We start from the raw sequence: 18,863 nt of genomic DNA, 5'->3' as shown, positions 1-18,863 counted from the left end.
TCTAAGTTCACGTGCTTGGTATTGATTCTTCCTAGAGTCACCAAATTCATCCATCTCCTCTTAATTGTCTTGCCACATCACATTTCCCACTTATATGACAGGCTTAGCACCTATACAAGGTGAAGCATTGGGAGGGGTCTTAGCATCTGTATAAGGTGAAGCATTGAAGGGAGCCTAACACACCGGACCGGAGGGAGCTTTACACCTTTATTGCCCTCGTAATTATTGATAACTGTAGTATGGAACAACGCCATGGACACGCTGCGCACGAATACCCAGCGGCCTCGCCTCCTACGTAATCTATTGCTCGATCAAGGTGCGGTTACTGCACAAAAAAGTAGAATTAGTGAGCAGATGAGTGAGGACTGAGGATAGGACACCCTCGGGAAAACAAAACATAACACGCTAGCTCGGCTGATATTGTATACTAGTACGATCCATTGTGACAACTGACAAATTAGGACTTAAAAATAGGCTGTTAGGATTAAGTAATGACGACCCACGCTTGCAGTCCTGGTCAAGATCTAATATCGATCTCATCAGCAGCCAATAGGCTTGTATTGTAATCACAGGCCATGTTATTGCTTAGTCCATCTCCTCTCCATCTTGCGGATACATAACATCGCTGCATTGCAGTAGCGACCTCAATCAGCTCTGGAGAGAAACAACGGTTGGCCATGAGTGCAGGGGTTGCGGATGGTCGGAATGCCGTATCAATGGCTACGCGGCATTTTTGGGTGGGCTGGCGATGTTAATCAGAGGGCTAGGCTTTCTGGTAGTTACCTGGACCACCGTCGTTCTTCTGGGTGGCTTCGTCTCCCTACTGCACAAGAAGGATTTTTGGTCTCTCACGGTGATTACACTCATACAGATATCGAGGTTAGTTTTACTACTTAGTTTTCTTGATTAATAGCTTCTTAGGTTATGTCCCGTGGACTATAAGAACACTTCTCTGCCTCCACTCAAATACAGTAGGAGTTACTCGAACATATTTGTATTGAGTTCCAAACTAATCCTTAGCGATTAGCCATTCACGAGCTTCAATTGTTATTAATTATATATCATAGTTAACTAGAATATTTCCCCGTGCGTTGCTGCGGGATTTGAAAAATTAATTTTTGATACATTCTATATAAACAAAATGATCTAAATCAAAAGTTGCTCCTTCCGTCTAGGTGCATAAGTCACATTAGACTAGTCACAGTGGGGAGTAACTTGGAGTAATAACATACATACGTTACTATTCTATGTTACTACATCTATAGTAGGAAGTAACATATGTGTTGTGTCATGCATCACTTCATTTATTAGGTTGTAGACTTATCTTTTCTTGATATGTGTGATGTTACAGTAACTACCTATGTTACGGCATGCCTCTCTTTCTTCATTAACTACATGCCACATCATCTATTTTGCTTATGGGAGTAACATCACTAGTAACATCACACTTTTCAAGATAATTTTGCTTATGTGGCACATATTTAATGATGAGAGAGGTGATGGTGGTAACTTAGCTAATTACTGTAATATCACACATACCAAGACAACGTGAGTATATAGGCTAATAAATGAACCATAACATGATCGACAACACACATATGTTACTACCCACTGTGAAGATAATAATATAGCCTAGTAAAATGTGATGTTAATAGTCTAAGTTACTCCCCAATGTGACTAGTCTAAAGTGTGATGTTACCATCTATATTACTCCCACTGTGGGTAGTCTTAGAAGGAGCATCGTGACCTAGGTGGCTAGAGATTGGACGAGTAGGAGTACCATGGTCAGGAAAACTTCCAATCACAGCGCAGTTTTAAATGGAAGCAAAATCAGCATTAATTTACTAGTTATAGGAGTGAATGCATGCAAAACCGTTTTCAGCACCTTGCCCAACGGCCAGCCACGATGCATGCAGTGGTTGTTTTCATACGGGCGTCTCCTTTTCCTGGTTTTGGTAGGCAGCAGTACGAGGCAAGGAGGGAAACGAGGGCCGAATTTAATGGGAATATCTGATTTTCGTACGGTAACTTATACACTTAGACAGAGAAAATATTATTTTTAAAAGTAATTATATCTGAACAAAGAGTATGTATGTACGTTGGACTATTCGTGATGGGACAATTAAATTGGGGTATGCATGTGCTAAAAAATAGTTCTAGTGAATGATGACGTGACACATTTGATAATGTGAAGGGCTGCATGTTGAGAGAATTAGACTTAGTGAGAATCAACTATTTATGTATTATAAATTCCTAGATTCACTGTCAAAAAAAGAGATTAACTCCGATGCAAACTTAGCAAAGGAAGAACTATTGGATGCAATAACTATTTACAAAGAAACATAATCTAGAAGAAGTTTGTACCACTTGCCAAAAGTCAGGCCAGTCGGTCGTGGTTTGTACCACTTGTGTGCGGCGAGTCAGGGTGGACATAGCGAGCGAGCTTTTTGGTCTGCCTGTGGCCCGCTCATGACCGGACCGATTGGTCCGAGCTCCCTAGAGAAATTGGCCAGCCCGGATTGCAAAAAGAATCGCAAAAATAAATCGCATTATCCTGGATTCAAACTCCCGATCCACCTCTAATGGATGTACGTACCTAACCACTCGAGCTGGCCAGCGCTAGTGACGAGTATGTAATGCGAAATACTTTAGAACAAACAACATCGACCGATCTGCTTGTTACCCCTTTTTTCAAACATTTAATGAAAAATTTGAATACTTCTAAAAAAGATTCTAAAGAACTTTGTAAAGAACATAAACAAGTTTCGGAAAAATTGCCCAAATTTCGGATTTTTAACCAAATTTCAAAACAGGAAGAATGTATGAATATGTGCAAAAATTTAAAAAAAGGAAAAAAAATCACTTCAAATTTTTTCTCAAACACGAACAGGTTTTTTTTTAAATGTGACCAATATTTGAATTTGTGAAAGAATTTCCAATTGGGATTTATTCTGAATTTCAAAATAAAATTTGAAAAGGAACTTATTTTGCAAACATGAACATTTTGGACAAGAGGGAATATATTTTTGAATCTGTGAAAAAATTGAAACTCTGAACAAAATATGAAAAACAAAACGAACATTATTTAAAATTTGGGGAAATTTTGTGAATCTGTGAACTAAATTTGAAAAAAGGTACATTTTTTGAACTTATGTGCGTTTATTGAAAAGGAGAACATTTTTAAAATAATTGATTTTTCTTTAAATCCCGAATTTTTCTGAAATTATGAGCAAAATTTGAAAACAGGATGCTTTTTGAACTTATCAGCCTATTTTGAAAGGCAACGATTTTTTAAATATCAGGATATATTTTTTAATTCTGACCAAAAATTAAAAACGGGAACATTATTTGACATTCTGAACCTTTTATTTAATTTCGAATAATTTTAAAATTATGAAAAACAAAAATAGATACAGAAAAATAGAAGGAAAAGCATTTAAAATAAAAAAGAAATAAACAGGAAAAGGAAAAAATGACAACGAAAAAAGAATCAGATAAGTAAAAAACCCGGACAAAACCATAAAAGAAACAGCAGGAAAACATAAAAATAAAAAAACCATACATGAAACGGTTGGGAACCTTCTAGAGCGTTTAATCGCTCGCCTCGCCATGTCTATGCGTGTGTCGTAGAGGGTTTTCCGTTTTGTACCACCTGTGCGGCATCGCTATTCCTCGCTTTCAGCGAGTCAGGGCGTCTGAGTCGCTGAAGCGCGCGAGGGTCTGGCCCGGCCCACCCGCGTGGGCAACACCAGCCTGCTTCTCTGTTTTTTTGGCCTTGTTTTCTGGTTTTCTTTTTTTCCTTTTTTGTTTCTCCTTTTGTTTATACTAGGTTAACATATCCTAATATAAATATTACAAAAAAGTCTCTTCAAAACACATATGAAAAAATGTTGAATAAGTCTTAAGAAATGTTGAACAAGAATTTAAAAAAAAAGTTGAACAACTATCTAAAAAATATTGAATAGGTATTATAAATGATGTACTAGTATTTGAAAAATATTCAATAGGTATTAAAAATGATGAAGGGGTATATGAAAAATGTTCAAACAGTATTTTGAAATGTTGAACAATAATTTGAAAAATCTTGAACAAGTATTTGAAAATATTGAATAAGTATTAAAAATGTCGAACAAGTATCAAAAAAATGGTGAATTGGTATTAAAAAATGTTGAACAAGTATTTAAAAAATTTGAACAAGAATTTAGAAAATGTAGAACAAGTATTTGAAAATGTTAAATGAGTATTAAAAATATTGAAATCATATTTAGATAAAATTGAAATAGGTATTAAAAATGTTGAACGATATCTAAAAAATGTTTAACTAGTATTTGAAAAAGTTGAATAAGTATTACAAATGTTGAACAATTATTTTTAAAAATGTTGGACAACTATTTCGAAAATGTTTAAATAGTGTTGGGACAATGTTGAACGTGGATACACTTGTTAGTAAAAAAGTTTTTTTTATATGTACGAAAATGTAGAGTGAACACGAAAACAAACATAAGAAAACACAAAGGAAAAACAAAAAAATGGAGAAGAAAAAAGAAAATCAAACAAAAAAGGAGAAAAAAAGAATTAAACAGATCTGAGAAGAAAGTAAAAAAGAATGGAAAAACGGAGAAGAAGAAAAATGGAATAAAAGAGAACAAAAAAAGTAAATGAAAAATTGGAAAAGACCGGCTCGGTGGTATCTAGTAGATATTTTTTGAGCATCAGTACAGACACAAGCGCTCATATACACGCGCATACACTCATCCCTATGAACGCGCACACGCACATCCTACCCCTATGAGCACCTCCGAGAGACTGAGCCGGCATATCATCTTGAGATACGAAGTCACCGTAGGCGCCTCGTCGTCGACGGGAACGTCTCCTCCCACTGAAAGCGCATCGCCGGAAATTCTGACATAAATCCAGAAATAATGCGAGCACCAGGATTTGAACCCTGATGGGTTGGGGATACCACTATCCACCTAACCAACTCAATCACAGGTTGATTCGCGTATCTAGTAGATATTGATCCTACAAGTAACCAGGAACATGAGATGGGCGGAGTGGTTAGCTGTGCCAGGTGAGAAGACTGGAGACCGGGGTTCAATTCAATGGGACACCTCGTTTATTTCCGATGGTTTGAATCTATGCGAGCTATACGGGCCGGCCCGAAACTGTTCATGTCGACGCGAGAGATTCTGATAGACTCGCTTAATACGAGAAATAGGGGAGCGAGCGCCGGTTCTCGTACTGGCGCCCGAAGGCGATTCAACTGGGCCGACCCAGCAAGATTCAATCGCTACAGAGGAAACGCCAAAAAGACAGCGCAAAAATGGTCTTCGGCAAGGGTCGAACTCACGCCGTGACAACTTTCTAACCACCTGACCTACCACGCTCAACTGACCAACTACAGGGACAACTTTCTAAGTACATTTGTACCCCCGCAAACGTTTACTGTAGCACTTTGATTTAAATTTTGGAAAAGGTTCACGAACAATAGAAAAGTTCATTTGTTTTAAAAAAAATCAATTTTGAAAAAAAGTTCACGATTTTGAGAAAAATGTCTAGCGATTTTGAAAAAGGTTCATCCATTTCAAAAAAAAGTTCACAAATCTTGAGAAAAAAGTTCACATATTTGAATAAAGTTCATCAAAATTCAAAAATGGTTCATCGATTCTGAAAAAAGTTCACCAATTTTAAAAAAGTTCATCAATTTTGAAAAATAGTTCATGCATTTGAAAAAAGTTGATCGATTTTGAAAAAAGTTCACAAAAAAAGTGGAAAAAGTAAATCAAATTTGAAATAAGTTCATCGAAATTGGAAAAAGTTCATCGAAATTCAAAAAAAGTTCATCAAATTTGAAAAATAGTTCATCGAATTTGAACAACAGTTCATCATAATTCAAAAAAAGTTCATCGATTTGAAGAAAACGTCCATGTATTTGCAAACCAATTCATCACACCAAGACAAAGAAAAAAACGAAAAACTAAAAAAGGAAAAACTAAAAAAGGGAAAAGGAAGAAGAACAAATAACAGAGGAAAAGGTATGTTCGAACCAGGTGTTGTGCGGCGGCCGAGTGGTTTGCCTAGCGGTCCTTGATGCGGGATGTTGCTGGTTCGAAACCTAGCGGCAGCCCCCATTTTTTGCAGATTAAGACAGAAAAGAAAACATTTTAGATGGGCCGGCCCAGAGCATCGCGGGGGTGTGCGCCCGTTTGCGCACATGCCTGTAACGGGCGCAACGGGCGCCGTTTAGGAAACGCCGAGAAATAGCGTTCGCGCCACTTGTGTGCGGCGAGTTAGGGTGGACGAGCTGAGCGGGCTTTTTGGCCTGCTCATGACCGGACCGATTGGTCCTAGCCCGCTAGAAAAATTGGCCGGCCTAGATAGTAAAATAAGGCCCGCTCAGCACCTCAGTCCGGTCCGCATTTTAGCCGTACCGCTCGGTCGGACCGAGAACTGCCGCCGGCGACGTGGGCTCTGCCGTCGAGAGGTGAGCATCCTGGGTCGGGTCAACCACTTGAGCCTCATTCGCCTGTCCGGCCTCTGCATCACTGCATGCATGGCGGCTACACGTACATGGTGTTCTAGTTCGCCGAGAACAGCGTGCTCAGGGAGTGGCTCCACGACCATGGCGGCGAGGTGCTCGGGGGGAGCCAGGGCGTGCAGGTTGCGCTGGACGTGGCAGGCGGGCTCAACTACCTGCACAACTGCACCGACCATTCGTACGTGCATTAGAGTCAAGAGCAGCAACTTCCTCCTCGACGCATGCTACCGTGCCAAGCTCTCAAACTTCGGCCTCGCGCTTGCGATCACCGCCGACATCGAGGACGACGCCCTGTGGATGACCCGGCACGTAGTCAGCAGCGGCGGCGCACTCTCTGCGATGACCACGGCGTCAGTTAACAGTTGGTGTCAAAGTTTCAGAATAATTCAGTTTCGTCAGTCATAGCTGTAGCTGTTAAAGTTCAGTTTCGTCAGTTAGGATTTTCTTCAGTTAGTGAAATAAGTCAAGCAACGGTTTGGTTATACTCCCTCCGTCCGAAAATACTTGTCATCAAAATAAATAAAAAGGGATGTATCTAGAACTAAAATACATCTAGATACGTTCTTTTTTATTCATTTTGATGACAAATATTCCCGGACGGAGGGAGTAGTTTGTTAAGTGTAGCCCATCGCTTTAATCGGATCGTGGTGCGTTGGGATTGCAGCGTTCACGTCTCGGCTCGGCTGTGGCCTGATTTTCCGTTTTCAGTTAGCTCTATACTCAGCGGAGATAGTTGATCTTCGGAGTCGAACAAGAGACGCCATCGAGATTGGCAGCAGCAGCAGCATTGTCTTCCAGCTTATACATGCTGCACGCCTATCCATGAATGACGACGCACGCATGTGGGGCATGCAGGGCCCGCATGCAACTCACACTCCTCCTTCGCCGTCGCTCGGTCCTGACCGAGCTTTCGCCTCGCCGGTCCGGTGCATGGAAAAGGGACCACGGCGCTGCCTAGTCCGGTCCTGTCCTGTCCTGTCCGGACCGCTGCCGGCTGGTCCAAGCGGCGGCGTGGTCAGGGTCCGGACTATGTCCACCCTTAGGCTTAGGCTGGTCATAATGGTATTATCATAGGTAATATTATGCATACCAACTATGTAATTTTGATGAGGTGTCATAGACTTTTTTTTTGAATAAAGACACCCAAAGGGCATCTTAAATCTGATTATTATCGAGGAAAACAAATGCCAGTACAAAGGATAGACAACTGGACGTAGAACGGCCAGTAAAAAATAAAATTACAATAAAAAGCATACTAGTCTTCTTCTTCCTCTGATTGTACGCTGCCCGCCGGTGATTGAAAATTGCACTGAACCAACAGCAAAGAAAAGCAAAACCTGCAAAAGCCCTCGCCACACAAGGCTTTGAAGACCGCAATAGCCACTCGCCCCTTGAGACGAGATCTAAAAGTCGTTGAAGCAGCATCGGCTGGAGCATCACCCCAAGCAGAACAAGCTTGCAATCCATCACCACCAGATCAGAGGATTGGAGAAACCGGGTTAAGCCACAGAACAACACAGAAGAAGATATCGTGGTCGCCACACCAAACGCCAGCCAAAAGTACTCCTTGAAAGACACACCAACTGCCAAGGTCTGAAGGGAACCAACCGATCTGGGGACACAAACTCTCACAGGCCCTTCGCCGGCGCCGGATCGGACGTCGTCGAGGTAGGGAGAGACCGGAGAGACTTTATTCCAACACGCCATCGTCGCCACCACCTCGTCGATGCCACCAGAGAAACAAAAACCTAAGAAAAATAAAACAAGACGGACGGGTCCCCACTCCTCTTGCCGCCGACGAGGCCGCCGGACGGGAAAGAGGAGGGGGACCGAGGCGGCGGCAGTAGTTGTGGCGGCGGCGGCGGCTTAGGGTTAGGAGAGGTGTCATAGACTTAAATGAAGAAAGAGAGGGTTGAGTATCATATCATAATATTGTATTATAATAAATGCTATGTTATTATGTGTCATGCATGACAATAAATAAAGTACTACATGATACTAATATATGATACTACGCCCTGTCATTGTTCCCAGTGCCTAGAGGCTTCAGACTCCCGCGCCCTGTTGCGCCCGAGTAGGGGATAAGAAGGGGAGCACTATTTTAGGAACTCGCCAATTATGGGAGTATGTTCCCTAAACCGCGGGATAACCTGATCATATCGTATCTCTTCAAGATGGCTACCAAACTATTGGCCATCACTTACCTATATAAGGGGAGATGAAGCCTTGCCAGGACAATGCCGCGTGGGAGCCACGTATTCGTAAACTGGCTGGGTAGATAGGGAAACTCTTACAAATCCGCTCGAGCCATGTATTCTCTTACTGATCAATAAAGGTAGATATACAGGAAGTAGGGCTATTACCCATCCATGAGGCGTGAACCTAGGTAAAACATCATGTCACATCCATCGCCAACGAGATCCCTTCGGGCACCACCCCCGTCTGTCTCTACTCACTTCCATAAGTGTCTCCCGGTTGTAAGATTGGCGCTGCATTAATCATCTACATTTGGCGCCCACTGTGGGCCCGAGCGGATTTCGTCACCAACAACCTTTCCTACATGGAGCTCTCCTAGAGTGACGGACGCATTAGGCCGGGGGCTAACCCTCCGTCAACTCCTAGGGATATCGACCTCAACCTTTCTTCCGAGATGAAGGAAGCCTAGCGGTGAACTCGCCCTCACATGATGTTTTGAGTTTTGCCAAAGCTAGCTCTCCCTTGGTCCAGAGCACGGTCTTCCAGCACACCAACCCGAAGAAGCCCAATATGGGTGGGGGTCTCCTACTGTAAGGGTACCCCTGGCAAACCAACTTTTTTGGTTACCACGGGGCAGATACCAAGCTGCATTATAAGGATTTGCACCAGATTGCCCCGTCGAAAGGGCACGCCTTGCCAATCCTGACCCCATGCAAATTGGGGAATCACCAAGGGGTTCTTCATGCACATGGTTAGATTGTCTGGGAGAAGGTTTCTGGAGATCATCAACCCGGGACAAGCGCCTCAGATGAGATCAGGAGCCAATGTGTTGAGTTCCCTCTCGGTGCCCAGTGACCGATTGACCTCACATTTTTGTGTGAGGATCACCCACAAGGTTTCAGCTGGCCACCAGAATATCCCTTCGTCATTTGGCCAATCATCAAAAATCACATTCTAATGGAAGCTTTGGTTCATCAAATAATGAAACATCTTAGATGACTGCCTGCCTTTCAACATACTTATCACATGTATCTTGGAGTCGCTAGTTGTCAGGAGAGGTCACCTCCGGCCCCAATGACTTCCTATTGTGCGAGGTGTTAGGATTGTCCCCCTATAGAGACCTTGGCCAGATTCTCCTCATTGTATGTCTCGGAGAGGAAGGAAATAACCGGACAACACATGTCTTGTTTCATGTCATGGAAGCCAAGATGACATTTACTACCTTCCTGGGACTAACTTGCACTAGTCTCGTTGAAAGCAGTAGTGAACCACACCCTTGTGTGCCTAAAAGACATGGGACTACCATTCCTTGAGGTAGTGCCCGAGGGGATGCCAGTTCGGCTACTCCAAAGGACCGATTTTGGGACATTACTCCAACTCCGACTCCCAACCATATCGAGGGGTGAAACCCCGCACAAGCAACCGACACAAGAGGCAAAGGTCAAATATCCTTGTTCGTAGAGTGCCGGTTCCTTGTGGGAGCTAAATCCTAGGGGGTTCCAGTTCCTTCGAGGTTGGCCAACCCTCTACTTAAGTCAGTTCGAAGGAGCTCCTCTTTGGGGTAACCGTGTTCCCGCGCTTTTTTTCACATTTGTAGGCTTTTGATCTTTATTTCATTACATTGTAGAACGGATTCTCCTATGTCTGGTAGCTAGTGATGGAGAATCAGTCTAGCTCGATCGTTGCAGTCAGGCAGGGCTGATCTCCGTCCGCCCCACCCCAGAACCCCTTCTTCGGGTTGCCGGGGTAAGGGTGATTTTGATTCCAAGATCACCGTGTGCGAGTGGCTTGTTTGGGTATTGGGACCCTTCCTCTCAGTGACTTGCATTTGGTTAGCCTGAAGGGGAGGCTCAGGCGGTACATATTTGCCGAGAAAAAGGGTGAGGAGACCGGCACCTTGATTCTTTGTGAACTGGCGACCTAGCACGCCGAGATCGCATGTGTCAACGCGAGGACCCAGGAGATGAGGGATTCTTGCAAGTACTAGGTAGGAGATCATGAAGCGTACCACTAGACACATCGCCCCTTGGAGAAGTAGATTCTAAGTAGCATGAAGTAACTATAGTTGAACTCCCGTCTCCTCACCAAACCTTGAGCAGTCTGTCTTATGTGCAGTTCATCTGGGTGTCGCGGGTGCAATGCCTTTAATGCATTCACATGTACGGGGAAGTGCTTCCGTCGGTGGATTACTAGATCAGGTCACTAGACTTGGGACTCATGACTAGGGTTTCCAAAACCCTTTGGTCAACCAATCGTATCTGGCGACAATCTTTCACTTACTCATTCTCACAAGAATGCACCCTTTCACTTATGCAAACTGTTGGATTCTACGGAGGATGCGTCGACTGCAAATTAAAATTGCGACCTGCAGAACATCTAGGATCACGAATCATTACCACTAGGAAGCGCGTCTCCAGAGTCGTCTCCTCCTTGTCGATCTCCCACATAGCCGATCGGGTCCCGTGAGCAGGTTTGCCAGAGCGGCGCAAGTGCACCACCTCTGACGGTATCCGCGTGTGTAGGAGGAACGTTGTGCGACGGACTGCTAGGTCCGATTATGCAACCGGTGATGAGTGAAGGTGGCTAGTTTCAACACATGCAAAGCTCTAGTGATGGCGCCGAAGCGATCAATCGAATGAGTGTGGTACACCTCCACTATATATAGGCTTCCGTCGCGCGTTCAACACTTGGGCCTCGCACGGGCCCTAAAGCCCAAAGTCTGTCCAGCTTGAATCCGAGTCCGAGTAGGATTACATCTAACTCGTGGAGATGGATCCAACCTCACAGGTTCCTCCCATTAAGTGCGCGATCCCTTATGTTCAAGTCGGCGTGGTCGCTGCTCGGATCACTTCCGACCTACTCGGTTGGTAGTGGGCTCTAGCTAGGCATGCCAACCACCATGTAGACCATGAAGCCGGTTGGCGAACTTGTACAATATGTCACACTTATGTTCCATTTGCCACATGATATATGTTGTCGGGCTCAAGGTGAGTCTGTCATCCTTGTGCTAGCCCGACCTTTTTCTCGTTACAGTGATGCCGACTACAAACCAGACTATCTCATAATCCGTGTCGCATGGCCATACTTCTCTTGGTCGGGTCGCACGAGGGGTCCAGAGTATATCTCTACTGATCGGGGCAAATCACATCTTACTCGACCATGTCTCGCAGCATGGGTCTGGACAAGTCTGAAGCCTACCTTTATAACTACCCAGTTACGGAGTAGCATTTGGTCGGCCCAAAGCAGGGTTGTCACCATCCCGAGTACGTGCGTCAGCTTAGGTCTTAAGACATAAAACGTATGTTGTACTAGAGACTCACAGATGACATATCGCTGCATCTCATAGTTAGGTATGTTCGACTCAGACCTTATCTCGACTTGGATCCGACTATGTCAAATCCAACTAGATATCGATCCTTCCGGACCCACATTATCCGGTTAGCATCTAATGCTTCATGAAGGCATCACCACCGTCACAGTGTGGCTGATTAGGAAGCACCGGAACACGTGTATCTTCGACAGCGTGCAGCCGTCCGCAGAGTAACTCATCCGCGACGTCAAGCAGGAAGCGCTGACTTGGGCACAGGCGGGTGCCAAAGGGCTTAACAATATCATCCCTGTAATCTAGCCCTAGTGTATTGGGGCTGAGCAACCCCTTCTCACCTGCTCATCGGAACCCTAGGCTACGCCCAAACGTGTACATAGCTCCTGCGTTGCCACTCTTGTTTTCTACCCTCCCTATCAATGGGACGATATGCAATTTGTGTATTCGCGAAATAAAATATATCTCCTATTGATTCCAGATTGAATTTAAATTTGAGCTTTACAACACAACAGGGTGGTCGATAACTATGGGGGTGAGAACTGGAGCTCATTTGCGGCGTCATCAAGGGGATTGAATGCGGTACGCTCAGTATTTGCACGGGGCAGGATGGATGATGACAATATAAGAGCTGTACTGTTGGTTAAGCAAATTTTAGGATGTATTGCATTCTGGGTCCAACTAGCGACGTACGCCATTCTATTATTATGCAGTGCTGCTGTTATCTTTCATGCGGGGCCGTTTATCGCTATCGGGGTTTCCCTGTGGCGTTTAAAACAGCATGATTACGGTAACTCTGATGGAGATTCTAGCACAGCAAACATGAAGCCGGCCCTTGATGTCTTGTACATCATTGTTGTGGTCCAAGGTGCAATCATTAACTACAGTCTAATGCTCAATGCTCTTGTGCCGAAAAAGCTAGTGGCCGTAGTGGCCAAAATATACGGCTTCGAAGGTCCAGGTGTCGCATTAGTTAAGAAATACATGATAGAAACAAGGAAGGGATGCGCGAAGCACCCGTCGTTCGCCAAAGGAAGGAACCTGGTGACATATGCTGTGGACCTGATGGCGCATGATAAGTTGCCTCAAGACTACCTCTCCGGGTTGAAGATCCTGAGAACAATCCTCGGACCACTGGACCAGATGAAATCGAATAAGTTTAAGGAGCAGCGCATGCTAATAAGACAGCTGATCTTGTACGCACCATCCAGCCACATCTTCCGCCGCCTGTTGGTCCTATCAAATCCGAGAGGCTACCCATATGGCACAGAAAAGAGTGCACAAAGAGAGATGACCAAGCACGCAGCGAGTATAGTGGTGCACATAGCAGACGGGGCCAGTGAGGAGCAGATTCCCCAAGTGATCCAGTGCATGTCATCACTGATGGGCACATTCGAAGAAAGTGAGCATTATCCCGAGGAGGAGGACTACCTGAAGCGGTTGTGGGAATGTCTGCATGTTCTTTTTTTGTTCGCAGCCGACGAGAACAATTGTATACTCATCATCCACGCTCGAGGTTTGCTCACCAAGATCCTGACGCCTCTAACCTCCGACCACTACCACCAAAATAATCATGAAGATTGGGGGGACGTACTAGCGGAATCACTGAAACTGATTAACCGGCTCACGACTGTTCATGGTCATGGACAAACCCTGCTTCGGGATATCTCAACCAACCAGGAAGCAGTCGAGCCAATGAACAGGATTCTCGGGTGTGCTGAATGTGATGATAAAGAACAGAAGGCATTGATCATAAGGATTTTCACCGAACTACACGTGCAGGTGCAGCTCCCAAACAGAGTAAATTTCATCGAGATGCTAGCAGACATCTACACTTACACTGCCGTCGGCTCCACCAGAATACCTGGGCCAGCCAGAATAGCGGCACTTGAAGCACTGGCGAAGCTATGTTCCCGAGATGGAAGCAATGCCAGGATTATTTTACAAGTAAATGGTTCTGCAGTTTACTCTTTCACAGGGGATCTTGACGCTGCAAGTAATGGATATTGCAGATACCATATAAGTGTAGCGGAAATCCTACAGCATGCTTGTCTCCATTACACTAGGGATGATGAATGCCTCGGAGTACTCAAGGGATCCATGACTTACGTGATGCCAAAGGTACATCTCTGTCCAATAAGATTAAATATAGTAAAAGTTCTTGGATGCTTATCAATTATCATCTCTTTATTATCTATACATGTCAATTAAAGACTTACAGGAGAAACATACTCTTACCATTTGCAGGTGCTCACCAAAATACTTACAGGTCAAGAAGGCGCTGCTTCGCAAAATAATTGCCAGCACAGGATAATTCAAAAACAGCAAATAGAGAAAGCTCTATTATCCCTTGGCGTGACAGTACATGAGATGTTCATCAGTGCTGATCAGGATTTGGCTGTTCATTTTGATGGCGCAATTGGTGAATTTAGCCTTCCGGTGAAGCTCAGGGAGATGGTACAAAGAAACAGTGACCCCACGGCAAGTTGCCTTATTATACTTAAGCTTATCAGCAGAATGGTCATATCGATGATGAAATGCAGAGGTAGCAGATACCCCAAGCCAGACTTGGAGAGCTTGGTGGATGCACTGTGGAAGGCTTGCAGCAGAAAGATGTATTTTATTGACAGCTCCATGGATTTCGCAAGCGGTGACCACGCAGCGAAGCCTCACAGGATTCTGGATTCATTTGTCATAGAAGCAATGGAGCTTGTTCGCAACTACAGGGAAACGGAAGTCATGTCGCCCCATACCATTGTCGGTGGGGAGCTCTCATCCAATTAAGACCTTATCATTCGCCTGCTTTATTTAATATTTGTGTTGAGCGTTCATCTTATAACCATGTCAAGAATCAACTATGTTATGCCATATCTCAGTGTATCTCTGAAACTAGTACCATGTTAAGATTCAACTATGCTATGTCATATACTCAGATATGTCGGTGTACCTCGGAAACTAGTATTTACCATGTTAAGATTCAAGTATGCCATGTCACTCATATCTCAGTCTATCTCGGAAACTAGTACCATGTCAAGGATGAACTTTTTTGTGTCACTCATATCTCAGTGTATCTCTGAAACAAGTACTTGTTGATTGTGCAGGGCAACGATTTTTTCTCTAACTAGGCGGGCAGGGGCTGTTCCACCACCAGGTCGGCTGAGAGAATCGAAAAATAACGGAGGTATTTGTTGGAACTTACAATTATCTGCCAGTGCAATGGAGGCCGCTCGTGACGGCGAGCTCCTAGCAGCAACTTGCCCGGCTGCGTGTACGCGGTCGGTGGGATGGTCGGGGGGAGGAGGTGAAGCCGGAGGCGATCCCGGGGGAGCCGCGAGCGCTGCTAGGGTTAGCCGCAGGAGTGCGCGAGAGGCGACCCAGAGGGTGGAATCTGTAGAGGAGAGTGCGAGGGGTGGGACGCACCTGCGGAGGCAGCCGGAGGAGATATCGCCCGCGACGCGAGCGCCATGAGAGAACACAGAGGGGGTCGGGAGAAGAGAACCCGAGAGCGTGGGCGCGTGCGTGCTATGAAGAAAACAGAGTCCGTGCACTCAGTGCGCGTGGCGTCATATAAGAACAGTACCCTGTTCGTTCTCATATTTGTTGTACCTTTGGGTTTAAATTTTTTTTAGGGTGGATCCTAATTTTCTCAGCATGAAGTTGTTGTTTTTGTGATACTAGCAAACATGCCCGTGAGGTAGCAGCAGGAGACAAAAAATTTACGCGCTAGCCCAATAAGTATGACTCAATACCTCGACATATGAGCATCCTCTATTTTAAGACGGTGGTTTGTCATGTTGCCACTTATTTTTCTTCCCACCCCCGCTGATGATGGCCGCGATGTCTACATGATCGCAATGCATTCGATGTGGTAAATACACTTGTAATTGAGTCGCGCAAGGGAATGTCTAAAACTTTAGAAACAAATCTCATTTGCCACATACTACTCCCGAATCTCTTCCCACCCTCACTGATGATGGTCGCGATGTCCACATGATCGTAATGCATTTGACGTGGTAAATCCCAAGACAATTAGCTTGCCACTGCACGACATATTTGTCATTATGTCACGCAAGGCAATGTTTAAACTTTAAAAACAACTCTTAACGGCCACGAACTACTCCCGAATCTCTTTCCACCCTCACTGATGATGGCCGCAACTGTCCACATGATCGCAATGCATTTGACGTGATAAATCCCAAGGCAATGAGCTTGCCACTTCACGACACACTTGTAATTGTGCCGCGCAAGGGAATGTTTAAAACTTTAAAAACAAATCATATCAGGCATGATCTACTCCCAAATCTCTTCCCACCCTCGCTGATGATGGCCACCATGTCCACATGATCGCAATGCGTTCGACGTGGTAAATCCCAAGGCAATGAGCTTGCCACTACACAACACACTTGTCATTCTGTCGTGCAAGGGAATGTAAAACTTTAAAAATAAATCTCATCAGCAATGAAACACTCATGAATCTCTTCCCACCCTCATTGATGATGGTCGTGATGTCCACATGGTCGCAATGTATTCGATGTGGTAAATCCCAAGGCAATAAGCTTGCCACTGCACAACTCGCTTGTCATTGTGTCACGCAAGGGAATGCCTAGAACTAAAAAATCTCATCGTCCATGAACTACTCCCGAATCTCGTCCCACCCTTGCTAATGATCGTCGCGATATCCACGTGATCGCAATGCATTCGACGTGATAAATCCCAAGGCAATAAGCTTGTCACTTCACGACACACTTGTCACTGTGTCGCGCAAGGGAATGTTTAAAACTTAAAAAGAAATCTCAACGGCCATGAACTACTCCCGAATCTCTTCCCACCCTCGATGAGGATGGCCGCGATGTCCACATGATTGCAATGCATTCAACGTGGTAAATCTCAAGGCAATGAGCTTGCCACTGCACAACACACTTGTCATTGTGTCGCGCAGGGGGTGTTTAAAAATTTAAAAACAAATCTCATCGGCCAAGAACTACTCCCAAATCCTATACATAATTTTTTGGTTCCAGGTGTTTCATCATTTCTTTTCCGAAGTTTCAAGTGTTTCTTGGTGATCTCGTCAGGATGCCTCATCTCTTTCCGTTGTCAAGGTTGTTGGAAGGAAATTGTTCAAAATTTCAACTCGTATCTTTCCATCTTCACTTTCTCGCAATCACCCTTTTATTTCTGGAGTTCTTCCCGGAGGCTCGGCACGGTGGTTGTTCATCGTGGATTATTCAATTTTCGTTTGTTCATCAAGTTTTTTTTTGCCAATCTTGAGGTTTTCCCTCTTTCTCAAGATTCTGATCTCCAAGCTATTCTACTTGGCACCATCATTAAGGTATTCAAGTAGCCTTTCATCATGATTTCCTTTGAAAAGTTCAAGCATTCCTCTACTTGTATTCCAAAGTGCAAGTTCTTTCTCCCCTTTTCTTCTAGGAGTTGTGATTTATCACTTTGCGTTTCCTATCTAAGCTTGAGGTTGTGGAAGAAGTTGTGTTATATCGTTTAGGAATCATGAGGAGGCATGAAAAGAAGTTTTTTGAGAAGGGTATCTTTTTAGCCTATTCCATAAGTCATTCCATAAAGAATTTCTAGCAATGAGTTATCTTGGGATAAATTTTACCTAAAGCCTTCCCTAGGAAATGTTGCTATTTGTGGTGCTTGATGATCCAAGTTTCGTTTTTCCTCTTGTTGAAAGAAGTTTTGCATAATTTTTCTGTTAGTGGCAGGTTTTGTCCAAATGTTTTCGGATGTTTTCCATAAGCACATTGGATGTTAATCTTTTGGTTGTTGAATTTTCAACAACTACGTTCAAGCCTTCCTCGTAAGATTGTTATTTCAAGTTCTTTGTGCTACAAGATGTTGGATTCTCATTTTTTTAGTTCCAAGTATATAGTTATCTTTCATTTGTTTCGGAGGCATCATGTTATTGCTCCCTTCAAAGTTCTATCCATCTTCTCAAGACCATGTTGTATTCCTTGTTTCTTTTTTCAACCAGAGTGCTTTCAAATTCTTCTTTTCATGTCTTTTGTAACTTTGGCCTCACACGTTTGTCAAAGAAGCAACTTAGTTTACCACTTCATCTTGTCATTCCTAGATCTCGTGACGAGATCTCTTATAAGTGGGGGAGAGTTGTAACAGTCTGTGACCGGTTCCCTAGATTCTTTCTATATTACAACTATTATATTGGGTATTTATTGATTCATCGCATTTATCATGTCATCATCCGTGTTGCATCGCCAGTCCTTTGCCGTTGTACCGGAGTTATCCGGGTGCTTTTATATAATTGACATATAGTCAGATGTCAAATTTTGTAAAAACATTTTAAATTTTGCAGAATTATGAATATTTTCAAGTTATACAAAAAAATCCCTTAACAACAAACTTATGAATTCTAAAAATTGCATACAATTATTCAAAAAAATTATAATTAAAACAATATTTATTTATTGTAATTTAGGAAATATTTTTATCATTCAAAATTATAGAATTATTCCTATAATCAGATATACTATTCTATTTATATGATTGTTTCAAAAATAATACGTCTACCTTTTGAAATTGATTGAACATTTTGCTAAATGATTTTTTATGTATAATATAATTAATATTCATAAAACATGAGCGTTGAACTTTATTTTTATTACTATCATTATAAAAAAATAAAAAGAAAGCTAACATGTACTACATGGGCCATACAAACGGCAGCCCATTTAAACATACAGGCGTTTTCCTTTACAAGGGTCATTATCCTTATTGCGCATCAGAATTGTTGTGGTGTTGTGGCTGTCACAGCCGGCTTACTAGTAAACATTA

General features: G+C 43.6%; 1 protein-coding gene across 1 annotated transcript; it reads left to right on the top strand.

Annotated features, from left to right (window-relative positions):
* The first annotated feature begins 648 nt into the window (after positions 1-648).
* Positions 649-15,531, top strand: LOC123059413 (uncharacterized). The gene is made up of 3 exons (XM_044481992.1): positions 649-879; positions 12,572-14,177; positions 14,304-15,531. Exons 1-3 carry the CDS (start codon positions 749-751, stop codon positions 14,838-14,840), a joined length of 2,274 nt encoding a protein of 757 aa, XP_044337927.1. The 5' UTR covers positions 649-748; the 3' UTR covers positions 14,841-15,531.
* Positions 15,532-18,863: the final 3,332 nt, after the last annotated feature.

The sequence above is a fragment of the Triticum aestivum genome, chromosome 3A, assembly GCF_018294505.1.
Source record: "Triticum aestivum cultivar Chinese Spring chromosome 3A, IWGSC CS RefSeq v2.1, whole genome shotgun sequence".
In the NCBI taxonomy this organism is placed as follows: domain Eukaryota; kingdom Viridiplantae; phylum Streptophyta; class Magnoliopsida; order Poales; family Poaceae; genus Triticum; species Triticum aestivum.
This window is presented reverse-complemented; position numbering and strand designations above follow the sequence as displayed.

What these genes read in the sequence shown, in the direction of transcription:
- LOC123059413 (XM_044481992.1), top strand. Translation starts at nt 749, where the DNA reads ATGTTAATCAGAGGGCTAGGCTTTCTGGTAGTTACCTGGACCACCGTC. An exon ending in ACACTCATACAGATATCGAG is followed by an intron (nt 880 to 12,571) that starts GTTAGTTTTACT and finishes ACAACACAACAG; the next exon opens with GGTGGTCGATAACTATGGGG. An exon ending in TGACTTACGTGATGCCAAAG is followed by an intron (nt 14,178 to 14,303) that starts GTACATCTCTGT and finishes TACCATTTGCAG; the next exon opens with GTGCTCACCAAAATACTTAC.